The sequence below is a fragment of the Anolis sagrei genome, chromosome 4 (assembly GCF_037176765.1).
Source record: "Anolis sagrei isolate rAnoSag1 chromosome 4, rAnoSag1.mat, whole genome shotgun sequence".
NCBI classification, from domain to species: Eukaryota; Metazoa; Chordata; class Lepidosauria; order Squamata; family Dactyloidae; genus Anolis; species Anolis sagrei.
This window is the reverse complement of record NC_090024.1, coordinates 213,114,085-213,126,779: the sequence shown is the minus strand read 5'-3', so window position 1 is coordinate 213,126,779 and position 12,695 is coordinate 213,114,085. Positions and strand designations below refer to the sequence as shown.

Sequence of the window (12,695 nt, the reverse complement as noted above, 5' to 3'; positions counted from 1 at the left end):
AAGCTCACTGCAGTGCCATGCTGATGCTTGCAAAATGTATCCATATTAATGAAGCCTTGTTACATACTGTAATCTATGCAATATTTATTACACCAGAGACATGTATATGGCAGTGTAAGAACATAAGTGGGAAAGAAGGCCTGCAGCGTATTACCACCTGACAAAGTAACTTTTCAGAATCACAAAGAGATGTTATGATATGCAAGATGGTTTTGTGACATTAGGGGATGGACTGTGTCAAACAATGTAGGGAGGAATTCTGAATACCTCATAAGACAGATTCACTGGAGAAGGGATGAAAAAGACAAGTTTTCTATAGATCCAGAATAAGTCTTGGCATCAACCCCATCTCAATATTGGTTGTGGCAGGGAGCATGTGTCCAAAGTTAATGTCCTGTTTTATTAGATCACTTAGGTTCATACATAATAAACACCCTCAATACCCTTTGATCACTTGTTATACTCTTTTCTTGGTTGCAACCGATAAGCATATGCAAGTTTGTCAAGTCTGACTTTGCTCAGATTTTTTCCATGTTTTTCTCTTATTTCCACATCAAACTACAAATTATTATGTGCACAGTTTTTCTCTGTGTTTATATAGTTTATTATCATGCCTGTTTTCCAAACTACTAATATTTTCCTAGGAAATTTTATAATTATATGCACACGGAGTGCTTCATCACATTAGAGAATGAATCCACTTTAAATCCAGTTTCTGCTTCCTGCAGAATTATGGTGATTATAGTTTAGTGAGGCTGTTAAAGTCTCCTCCTTAAATTATAAAGCCCAGAATTCTGCAGGAGGCAGCAACCAGATTTTAAATTGATTCATTCTCTAGTGTGATTAAGTCCTAACTTTTACAACTATTAATTCCTGGCATTTTTTGTAATGAGTACTGTGCTATGTACATTGTTTCCTCAAAACATACATTTTTGTGCCTACATCTTTCAAATATGTGTATTTTGAAAATTAAACTTTTATTTTATTTTGGTGGGCTGCAAACTTCAGAAAAGTGTAGATTTCAGTGTCTGAATCTATTCTTGTGAATGTTGAAGTTCAGAAAATACAGATTTGGTAAGTTTGCATTGAAATGTGAACTGAAATAATATCCCACTCATGCTTATCAAGAAAAGACCATTTCATTTTTCTAAATATAAATATAGATTTTTTTTTTTACAAAGGTTTTCTGAGAATAAACTTGCAATGGGTTTGTTGGCTATTTTAACCTCTTTCAGTTTTCTTTATCTTCTTATGTTTATTCATGACCTCCAAGTAATTTCCCTCCAGATACTTCCAAAACTAAGAACTGCTTTTCTCAATTTTAATCTGTTTTAATGAACTTCCTGAAATCTCAAAAGTGGTAGGTGGAAATGTGGCATACCTTTTTTTGACTAATATCCCCAAGTTGTTGTAAATCTTCTCAGAGTATCTGTTCATTCAACTCATTTTTATATTTTTGGCAAGTAACTTACATCTTCCCCCCCCCCCCCCGGAAATCCTTTCAGTTAATTTTAATTGGAGAGATACATTATTTATAAGTTTGGGGACTATCCTTGGTCATATAGTTTCTCAAATTTTGATATATTAATTATGAATACATAATATTAACATATTAATATATTGATTTATGACTCTTGTCTTTACTGATTATATATTTTTTGCAAGCTGTAGAATGTGAAAAGAAGTTGAGAAAGAGTGAGCAGTAATTGGGTGTCCCCTTCCAGCCATGCTGGATGGGGAGGGCTATTTGCCCACCCTGATGAATGAGACCAAGTTCTGGAGGTGGGGCACAACATATAGGCGCCTGCCCCTGTCAGCTCCTAGCATTGGAGTAGCAAATGTTGGTTCACACTCCCACCCTACAGCAATGCACTTCAGGGCCAGGTAGGAACCCCCCCTTTTTTTACAGGTTTTTTTTTTCACCTATCCTACACTGTTGAGGCTCATGGGCATTAGGTGGAACCAAGCTCTCCAGGTATTTTGTGATTGCTACTCTTAGCATTCTTTCACCATTATCTACTTCCTTATGTTTCTGGGAGCAATATTTCAACTCTATTTAGGGGGCTGCATTTTATGCTTTTACTGCATTTTCCCACCTCAACATGGAGAATACCATCAGGCTTATCTATCAGTGTGTATACATAAATGTGAGCAGTTCACATTGTTATATAAGAAACGGATTTATTGAGATGAATATTTAGGAAATATTATCATTTTAAAATGAACATTATGAGTGTTATTTATTTTCCTTTTGTGATATAGGTATACGTCTGTTAACAAAGCCTCTGACAAAGTAGCTTCTTTTTTACAAATTCTTACTGTACCTGCTCACCTATACAAATGTTTTTCTTTCTTATTTTTGCTTGGGTCAGGAGTTTTTTTAATGGTATTGGCCTTAGGATGATGAAGGAGGACTAGGGAAACAGACTTTTGACACTGGGGTATGTTATTGGGTTGTCTGTAGTAAAAATGCAATAAAGCTTGAGCTGGGAAAGAGCAGGATTTCACTCTCCCAAACCTACTGCAGCTGTCTGTTTCCCTATAATAGGCAAGTCAAATGGCAGCTTCCATCAGGATCCCTTAGTGACCATGTGTGAGCTGCCCAATAGAGTGAAAAGGGGAAGGCAAACAATTTTCTTCCTAGCATGTTAAAAGGAAAATTGGAGGCTGGTGAAAGAAAATAATATTGGGGTATATTTTGGAAGAAACTTTCAAGAGGTGTGTAGAAGATTAAATATTTTTTTTGTTTCCTCATGCAAGGCTCATCTGATTTGGTTGTTTCATTTTACATAAAACCTGTTGAATTCCTCTTCTTTGTTGTGATGCAGGGACTGATCAAAACTTGCAATGTTAGTGAGATGTATAGTTAATTAAGATTTTAGTTTGAGGCTCCAAAATCTAATTCAGTTTATGTATTAGGATTTGAACTAATTACTGATTGGGGAGATTTTTTCAGAGAAATGCATTTGGGTATGTATTGAATTAAATACCAGATTTTTTTTTATTTGTTTGAAAACTAATCCTAAAAGTATCATATGTTACAGTAACTGACATTGTCCCAAAATGGCAGTTAGTTGCTTTATCCTTTAAATGGGCTTGTGTGTACTATAATTTGCCCAACCAGGCAATTTCCATTCCTTGACCATTTGGGGAAAGACTGTCATAAAGCAATATCTAACTATCTTTCCGTTATATTTTTTTTCATTGATGAACACCTTGCTTTTTTCCCACCTCCCCCATGTTACAGTCCACCCATATCCTGTATCAAGTAGTGTATGCAGTTTTTTTCACACATAGAACAACATATTTTAAAGTTCTGGATTAGAGAAGGCTAAAAGTCCAAGTACTAGTCCCAGCTAGAGCAGATAGATTAAATGGAATGGCCCTCCATTTACTGAAGTCATTTAAAATCATGCTAATGCAAGATAGATATGCAGCAGGTAGGCTTGCTAGGATGAAAAAGGAAGAGGTTTCTTGTACCTTTTATGATTATGTAGAAGGCAGAATTTTAGCAGCTATTGCTTGTTACCTGGGCCCATTCACACTACACAATTATAGCATATTATGCCACATTGCATTGCTCACCCTAGATTTTGATTTTTAAAAGTAATTAAAAGTTAATTAGTTACTATTGAAATTTGTGAAAGCAAGGTCACAGAATTAACTGACTATGCTGGAGCCCTTGAAACTATAGCTACAATTAATTACATTAAATTGTGTTCCTCACTTGTCAATTTCCATAACATTTATTAAGCCAAATTTACATATGAACTTTGATTCCTATGGGTTTACTGTTAGCACACAAAGCTATCCATTATTAGGTATGAAATATTGCTCTGATTCCTAGTTATGAGAAAATGTGATATACCTGCAGCAAATGTGCAGCCTATAAGGAAAATACCTGGTTCCTGTATGATGCAGCTGTAATGGTTGCATATTTATTATGCTTAAAACTGATAGTCCAAAAGGCGCTGTGTGTTTTATGGATCAAGCAAAGTGCTATTTCGTAAAATTGTGCATAAATGGAGAAACAATCACATCTGATGCTTTTCTGTGTTCTGTCAATTGCAGGAGACTAAAATCAACTGTGTCCGGTTGGCCACAAAAGGTATGTTGGAGATCTCGTTCCTTGAATTCTAAGCATAATGTTGATATAGAGGTCAATTCATTATAATTCACCTTGTGATTTCTAGTTTAGCTACCATATAAATATCATATAGTATTTTATAATTCTTCTAGAACAGAATTTGGTGACTACAAATCTCAAAATAGTTGCCATTTAAACTATATTTGGTCATTTTAAAGAAAAAGTAAACATCAAAACAAAACATTGGGGTGGAGTGTAGATGAGGGTGATTCTAGTTTTGGTTAAAATTCAGCAACATCTTCATCTTATTTCCTTGAAATTGACCTTCTTGTCCTTCTAATACACCAAAGAAGGTAGGTCTATACAATGGTTCCCAACCTTTGACCTTACAAACATTTGACACAACTCTCAGATGTCCCAGTGTGTGTGGTCAGGAATTCTGGGAGCTGAAGTCAAAAATACATGGATGATCAAAGGTTAGGAATTGCTGATCATATTCAGGTCAGGCTCCCAATAATCAAATTATGAAACAGAGTTCAAAGATAATGTGTGTCATTGAATTTCAATTTGCATTTTATTTTTTCACATTTTAAATAACATTGTCTTTTCTCAATATTGGTTGTCTACCAGTTTGATTGTTTCTCTCTAATGACTTTGACAAGAGGGACTTGAGATTTTCACGAATACAAGATACAAAATCAAACTGCTGGCCACAGATTGGAATCTAGCTGGATTCAAATGGAATGACAATGAATTAATAAAATAATACATTTTCACCTCCCAGTTTAAATGACAAAGTTGCAGCTCCTGTTGAAAAAGATCATAATGTCTTAGCAGCTTTTTTATTATAGCAGTACATTTGAACCTCATGAGAGTGGAAGCGAATTACCCTGGGGGTAGCTTTACTAGCACAGGTGTCAATAAAGCAATTTATTTATAACAAATAGGAAAAGGGGAAAAATTCTGTCAACACAACTGAAGTAATGAAAAAGAGAGTTAAAAGATCCCCTGAGAAGCAGTTTTCTGGACCTTGTCCAGATATCATCTGAATAATTTGCTTTTGTAGATCACTTAGCATAAAACTATAGAATCATAGAAGGATAACAATGATCTCTTACAAAAGCTGCAGCCTTATGTGAATAACCAATTTTCTCAGAGACAAAAATGGGCTTTTTCATTAGAACTGTTAAACTACAGTTATAACAGTTCTACCCCCCCCCCCAGTAAAGTCTGTCATGCATATTGACAAGATGAACTTTCCAACATTTTTTTTCTCACAACAATATTTGTATGTGTGTGCATGTGAGTGCATGTGTGTGTGCTATATCCTAGAGGGAAAGATTTGGTAGAAAACACTGATGAAAATCTATCTGAAATATGTAGCTGAATTGCAGCAAATGACACTGGAAATCAAATATTGGGGTCTATAAAAGTACTCTAGGAGTGCTTGTTGGCCTGAAGTTCATGTCTGATTTTGATTAAACCGAAGCCTAATCAAGCTACTTTTCTTTCCTTCTTCACCTATTTTGTTTTATGAGCCCTCAAAGGACTCCCTAATGGAATGTGAAAAAAACACTTCAGAAAAGATACACTTCTTCTGAAATAATTGTGACGGAAATTTCCAAAGAAGGTGGAGGCTCCTTCTTTTGAGGCTTTTAAACAGAGGCTAGATGGCCATCTGTCATGGGTGTTTTGATTGTCTTTTTCCTGCATGGCAAAGGGTTGGACTGGATGGCCCATGTGTCTCTTCCAATTTTATGATTCTGTCTGGAAGATGCAGTAGAGAGTGGGGGTAAAACTTAATAGCTGAAAATATGTCCTGTCAGAGGCATGAGGTTTTTCTCTTATCAACATTGCAAAGGAAACAGTAGGAAAAAAGCAAGTCTCCTCCCATCTTTCTTCTTCCACCATACTTTTGCTTTTTCTTCACAATTAATATTGAATAGTAGAATTGGGTTGGAGAGTTGGTTAGCAACAGAATTTTTGAGGAATAAAAAGAATAGGGCAGTATATTGTTTGTCTTGGCTAAATAATCCAGGCCTCCAGTCTCCTCTATAAACTCAAATCATATATGTATCCAAACGAGAGCAGAAGTGTAGAGCTCCCCAACCCGTAATAGGTATAGTAGTTTCAAGTAGCAGCTCAACTGCACCTCTAAAATACCAGAGAACCTGGCATAGATGAATCTTAAAATGCTGACAATTTATGCTGTAAATGACTTGCACTGCTGCTGTGAGAGTGTGCCATCCTTTTTCTTGTTGTTCTTCTCTCACAGAGCTGTTGAGTACACTGCTCACTTTCCTGCTATTCTGTTTTTCTTTGTATAGATTCCTTGTCAGTCTGTCATCTTAATTCCAGTGTGTGGATCAAAGCTATTTAACAGAGTTTATTCCAAGGATTCTTACATTAAGAGTCCTTGGGCATATATTACAGCAAGTTAAATCTACCAGAGGGAGCCCCTAGTGGCACAGTGGGTTAAACTGCTTAGCTGCCGAACTTGCTGACTGAAAGGTCACTGGTTCAAATCCAGGGAGCGGGGTGAGTCCCCGCTGTTATGCCCAGCTTTTGCCAACCTAGCAGTTCGAAAAAATGCAAATCTGAGTAGATCAAAAGTTACTGCTCCAGCGGGAAGGTAATGGCTCTCCATGCAGTCATGCCGGCCACATGACCTTGGAGGTGTCTATGGATTACACCGACTCTTTGGCTTAGAAATGGGCACCAATCCCCAGAGTTGGACATGACTGGACTTAATGTCAGGGGAAAACCTTTACCTTTCCCTTAAATATACCAGAATGGCACTGAGGTCATTTACTTTAAATATGAACTTTCTTCCTAGCTGTATGAAGAATATTGGAACTAATTTTCACATCCTAAGCACAATTAACATGTCAAAGTGGTGGACCCTGTCTGTGTTGACTCTTATTCTCACTCTGTATGCAGAAGCTTGGTTTTGTGCACCAGTTGACCTAAACCTAACTACACCCTACCACTAGCAAGTCACTACTAAAGCTTTGCTATAAACATAAATGGTGATCAATTTTTTCAAGTGTTGAAAGGTATATCTTACAATAAGTGGCTACAAGAGAAGACAGTGCCTTTTCCTTCTTCCCCAAACAAAGATATATAGTGAGCCATATCCTAAAATGTAACCAGCATTTACACTGTCTGAAACTCTTAAATAAAAGTACAGATAGTATCCTTATGTTTAATTGTTTGGAAAGCAAGCTCTTCTGCTAAACACTTAGTAAAATATGCAGAAAGACAGGTAGTAAGAAGTGAAATGACTGAGTTGTTATATACTAAAGGTCGTGAATCATAAATATAGGGACGTAGCAGTATCAATAAAGTTTCAGATTTTCAGGTTCAACTAGTTTTGCTGTAGATACATGCCCACTTAAGACATTAAATGAAATGGTAAGGAAATTGGGATATTTGTGTTAAAATGGGTTATCTCCATCTTAAATACCAAGAGTGAAGTAGATTCTGACATCCTAAGTGAGGAAAGAATACCATAAATATTATTAGACTATTCATATAGTTAAATTACCTTTAAAACAGCAGAGGATGTGCTATACATATAAGAGAATTCAGCATTAGGAAAACACTAAGAAAAATGGGAAAGAACAGGAACAAAATCTTGGGTAGAGATGGAGAGGAATTGCATGGCTCTCTGATATTATTGGACTGCAAATTCTAGCATTTTTCAAATTGGTATATTTAGGCTTGGGCTGCTGAGCCATGTAGTCCAACATCTAGAGTGCATCATACACAGCTGTTTTTTTATATGTAACTAGAAAATAAGTTCTAAAAGCTCTCTCATACATTTTTAAGACTCATGATAATAGTGCCAACTGTGATTTCCACCCAGGGGCAGCTCAACCCATTACGCAAAGTAAGCATTTGCAGTATAGTTGATTTTGCCCAGGGGCACTCTTGAGGAGCTCTTTGGGGGGAATAGACCTTGACATATGCGAGTTGTAGTTACTGGGATGTATAGTTCACCTAAAATCAAAGAGCATCTGAACTCCACCAATGATGGAATTGAACCAAATATAGCACATAGAACTCCCACGATGAACAGAAAATATATATCAGTGATTGGTGGTGGTGGGGTGGGGGGGGGGGGGGAAATACTGTTTGCTTACCGTTGAAAATTACCTAGGGCTGCCTCTGTTTCCACCAATCCCAGTTTTCAAATTAATATTATTATTACTAATTCAGAGCAGATGGAATTTGTTCCTTTTTTGGACTACAGTCTCCTAAATCTCCCAACTAGGGATTTGAGAAATGGATTTGAGGAGTTGTAGTCCAATAAATTAATTATTAATTATCAATAAATTAATAAATTAGTTGTGATTAATTTCATATACTTGCTGATAAAACTAACTTTTCTGTTGTATCAGGTTTCGCTAAACCCTCAGTATTGCACTAACTTTCAGGTACTTATTAAATCTGCTAGAGTAGTATGGGGCCAAACCACTATTAAATTTGTAGTGGCTATTATATTAATTTGTCTGCATGATGTATGTGTGTGTGTATGGTGTATCTTTTTCCTTCTTGTCTTTCCCTGTTAGCATGCATTTTAACTGTTTAATATGTTTGAGCATGAACAAATGAGCTAAACAGCACCTGTAAATTCTGTTTGCTATGATAATAAATTTATCATTTTTTCTGAGATTTCACACATCAAAGAGCAGACAATATGGTAATCTATTGCCAACAATTTACTAAGTTTGTGGCCTTTTATAATCCTATAATGTTGTATGTTACTTTTCCCATGTATTTTTGTCATCCCTATAACTTAAAATTAATTTCTTACTATGAAAAAGAAAATTTAAATGTAACCCAAGAGAATGGGAAAGGCACATTCATCTTCCAGACATTACTTGCTAGACTGCTATAAATTATCTTCAGACTATTATAAACCTGTAAACTATAATCCCCATATATGACAGGACAGGAACATAGTTCTGTACAGCATACATAGAAAATTGAGTACATAGTAGCTGAATCTTTAGTGAATGAAAACATATCTTGTTCCCCCAAAGGTGATAGACACCTACCTATCACTAATTCTTTCTCTTCGTAGTCATTGATTGTCTGATTCGGAATGTCACTTTCTTACCTGTAATAGTGTGAGAGGTACCACCTTGATCTTCAGACAACCTGGGAGCCAAAATGGCATTTTGTGCCTTGAGTATCTGCCATCTCCTTTAAAAACCACATATCTCCTTGACCCAAAGCCATTCCATCCTTCCCTGGATACTTTGGAAATTGCCCATTTCTTTCACTTGCTATGTCATTGGGAACTTTATTCCAACATCAAGATATTTTAAGCATAGGATTTTTCAAGGAAGAATCAGGCTCTTTTGAAATATGACCAGATGATGTCACAAGCTTCAGAGAAATGGTAGCACAGCAACAGAACTCTGGCATAACTACTACTATTTATGCTTCCAAGAAAACTAGTATCAATGTTTGACATTTTGAGCAAATGCATGAAGGGGCTATCAGTAGTACCCTCCACTGACACTTTGAGGATTCCCTTTATGGGCATGTGGAATCTATTCAAGCAATAATTGGGGCTGTGAGGTCTCTGTTGATGCCATCACACTATCAAAATGACCAGCAAAATTAATGAATGCTGCTGCAGGTAGTCATCATACCTGTTATAGAAAAGAAACAATGTGTTGATTTTGTAAACTTCCACTAAGCCATATGAAAAATCAAGCTGGGATCCCCAAAGTAGCTACCTGCAATTTATCATCTATGAATTGTGCGCTAGGCTGAAGATAGTTCTACATAAGTCTAAAAATTCTTCAAGTACAAAGTTCTGTTTTTGGCCCTGATGTTTCTGAATGGTGAAATATTTGTAACTAAAAAAAAATTGTTACATAAACTGAAAGGTAAAAGCTGAAGACACTTTGTATACATCTTACTTCTTTCTAATGTATGTCTAGAACTTATCAAGAATGATCTGTATAGTCACAATTGCATGCTTACATGAGAGATCTATATGTTGTCCATCTTTCTGTGGCTACAAAATATTTCAATTGCATATTCTATCCATTTTTTAAAAAAGCAAACAAATACTTCCCATCTTTCTTTACTTTACTTTAGGTATTATATGTTTTGAATCTTTTGCCTTTCGTCCATAAATTTGTATCCTCCACTAACTAATCCTGTTTAAGTTACAAAAAGGTGTGTGCGTACTGAAGCTAAAAATGGCCAATATTCTTGTCAACATAAATGTGTATCATTACTGGAACATGCCCCTGTTTAAAATAATCTGACAATTACCAGTTCTCTGCCACAGAATTTTAATTTAGAAAAGATTTTAATGAGTTTTTGCTCCTTTAGTTTCTTTAATGACATGTACTTCATGTTCTTATTTTAATGTGAGCCATTCCTTTGGCATGAATTGAGTCTTTATCTTTCTGCCCAAACAATATATGTTAGTATTGATGCTTTATCAGTGAACATTGCATCCTCTTACTAAGGAGAAAGCAATTACTTACTGTGTTCTTAGTTCATGTTTCATTAATTTCAGCAGCTAATTGAAACTAAGGCAGAAGTTCATAAATGGTTCCATATCTTTCAACATTCATTTTTTTTCTAATTGCAAGGTCTTGGAATTAAAATGCAATTTTATGAAGTGGCACATTTTTATTTTTATTTTCCTTTTTTCTTTTCTCTCTTGTGCATGCTGCCCGGGAACCGTTTACCTTGTTCTTAGCAGTAATAAGTAGGCAACAGGTGACCACCCGAAATCCACCCAGCCTCATGAGCACAGGTGATTATCAGTTCAGGAAAGGGGATGTCATTAATATGCAAACAATTTGACAGTCACTTGATTGTCATGTCATATTTTGCCTGCATGCCAAAACAAGTATGATGTTCAATTGATTTATTTTCAGATTTCTTAACAATTTTGCACTAGGCCAGTACAAATCCAGTTTGAATGTCTATAAGTTGTGATTAAATGATAGTCATGTTGGATTGTGACACTCAAAATGATAAGTAAAATAGTCTGGAAATAATCACACAATGAAATTCAGTTATAATTCAGATCCTAATTCCAAGAGATGTACCTCTTCGTTTATTTGGCTTGAGAACTAAAAATGTTTCTAATAGACGAGAGGCTGCAGTCCAACAGCATCTAGATAACTGCTACAATTGATAATCAAGACATAGCTGGCACAACTATTTTTTAGTACATTTATTAAGCAATGGTATTGAAAAAAGACAGGCAGGAAATAGAAAAGATCAGGAATAGATTAACAACTTCTGAATTTAAGCGAGATAGTATGATGTATCTTTAGGGAATCTTTTCTGAAATGTTGCAAAATATTTCACCAGTTTATATTAATGCAATTTTCAGCTCATAAAATTTATTCATGAAACATGTTGACAGCAATATTAATTATTCCTCCTTACGGATTTCATCTTGTCTATCTGAAACACATGAAAATATGTTCATAGAACTGCCGTACAACACAGAATCCAATGCAATAACTATTGCAAGAATTGTTGAAGGTCTAACATTCCATAAGGGTATAAACTGGTAAAAACTAGCCTTGTTTTAGAGTTTCGGATAAAAACATGTTGTCTACATTATGTCCAGAATTCTAAACAAATACCATTTTTGTCTGTTTATTAGGCTTGTTTGATAAAAAAAAAAAAACAAGTCCAAAACCCGTTTCAGATGTAGGGGATGCTGGTGGTTCGATTCTAAAGTCAATTCAAAAATGTTCAAAACCCTTCAAAACTTCTGAGATTTCCAAATCCTTTCCTAATGGTTTGAAAGTGTTATTTCCTGTTTCATTGGGTGGTCTTTACTTTGAAAGTAGTTGTTTTACTCCACAAGGGGGGTGGGATGGGGGGAAGCAAAGGGAGGAAATTCATCCACTCTGTTTTAAAACACTTGCCAGACTCCAGACAGAAGTAAGAGGAGAGGAGAGGGAAGAAATCCATCCACTCTGCTTTAAAACACTTCCCAGGCTCCAGACAGAAGCGAGGGGAGTGGAGAGAGAGGAAATTCATCCATTATGTTTTAAAATGCCTCCCAGGCTCGAGACAGAATCAAGGGGAGAGGAGAGGGAGGAAATTCATCCACTCTGCTTTAAAACAGCTTCCCAGGGACCAGAAGCGGAGAAACGCTGAATCATTTCTGACTCACTTACTGCTTCGAAACAGAAATGGCGGAAAAAGTTTCATAAGGGCAAAGGGACTTCCAGTTTCCTTAAAAACTTTAAAATTACTTCAAAAAGCAAATCTTTCTGAATTTATTCTGAATTACGAAGATTCTGACTGAACCTAATCATGCTTATTGTTTATATAAATAATGTTTCTCAGTTGGCTCTAGTAACTATTCCTTTAAAGCTGTTTTTTAAAATATATATTATTCATTTTCTTATTCAAAATATAATAATAAGCGAACATGTACCTCTTCTCGTAGACATGAGGTTTTCACGAACCTCTCCAGATTTAATTAGCTTCATTGAATCCCATTTTGATGAAAGTTATTAGCTATTTTTTCCACATATTTTTCATTCTGGATTAGCTATATTTCATTCATGAGCAAAAGAAATTAAGTGTTTTTAGAGGT

General features: G+C 35.7%; 1 protein-coding gene across 19 annotated transcripts in view; it reads left to right on the top strand.

The window, feature by feature from the left end:
- PTPRT (protein tyrosine phosphatase receptor type T) overlaps positions 1-12,695 on the top strand; it is a 713,818-nt gene that overhangs the window by 549,862 nt on the left and 151,261 nt on the right. For 13 of the 19 annotated variants that reach the window (XM_060772263.2, XM_060772261.2, XM_060772257.2 and 10 more), the window contains exons 13-14: positions 4,072-4,108; positions 10,824-10,880. In XM_060772263.2, coding sequence (XP_060628246.2) covers positions 4,072-4,108; positions 10,824-10,880 — 94 coding nt within the window. The remainder of the gene's footprint in view (positions 1-4,071; positions 4,109-10,823; positions 10,881-12,695) is intronic. The other 6 variants (XM_060772259.2, XM_060772266.2, XM_060772264.2 and 3 more) reach the window with 1 other exon arrangement.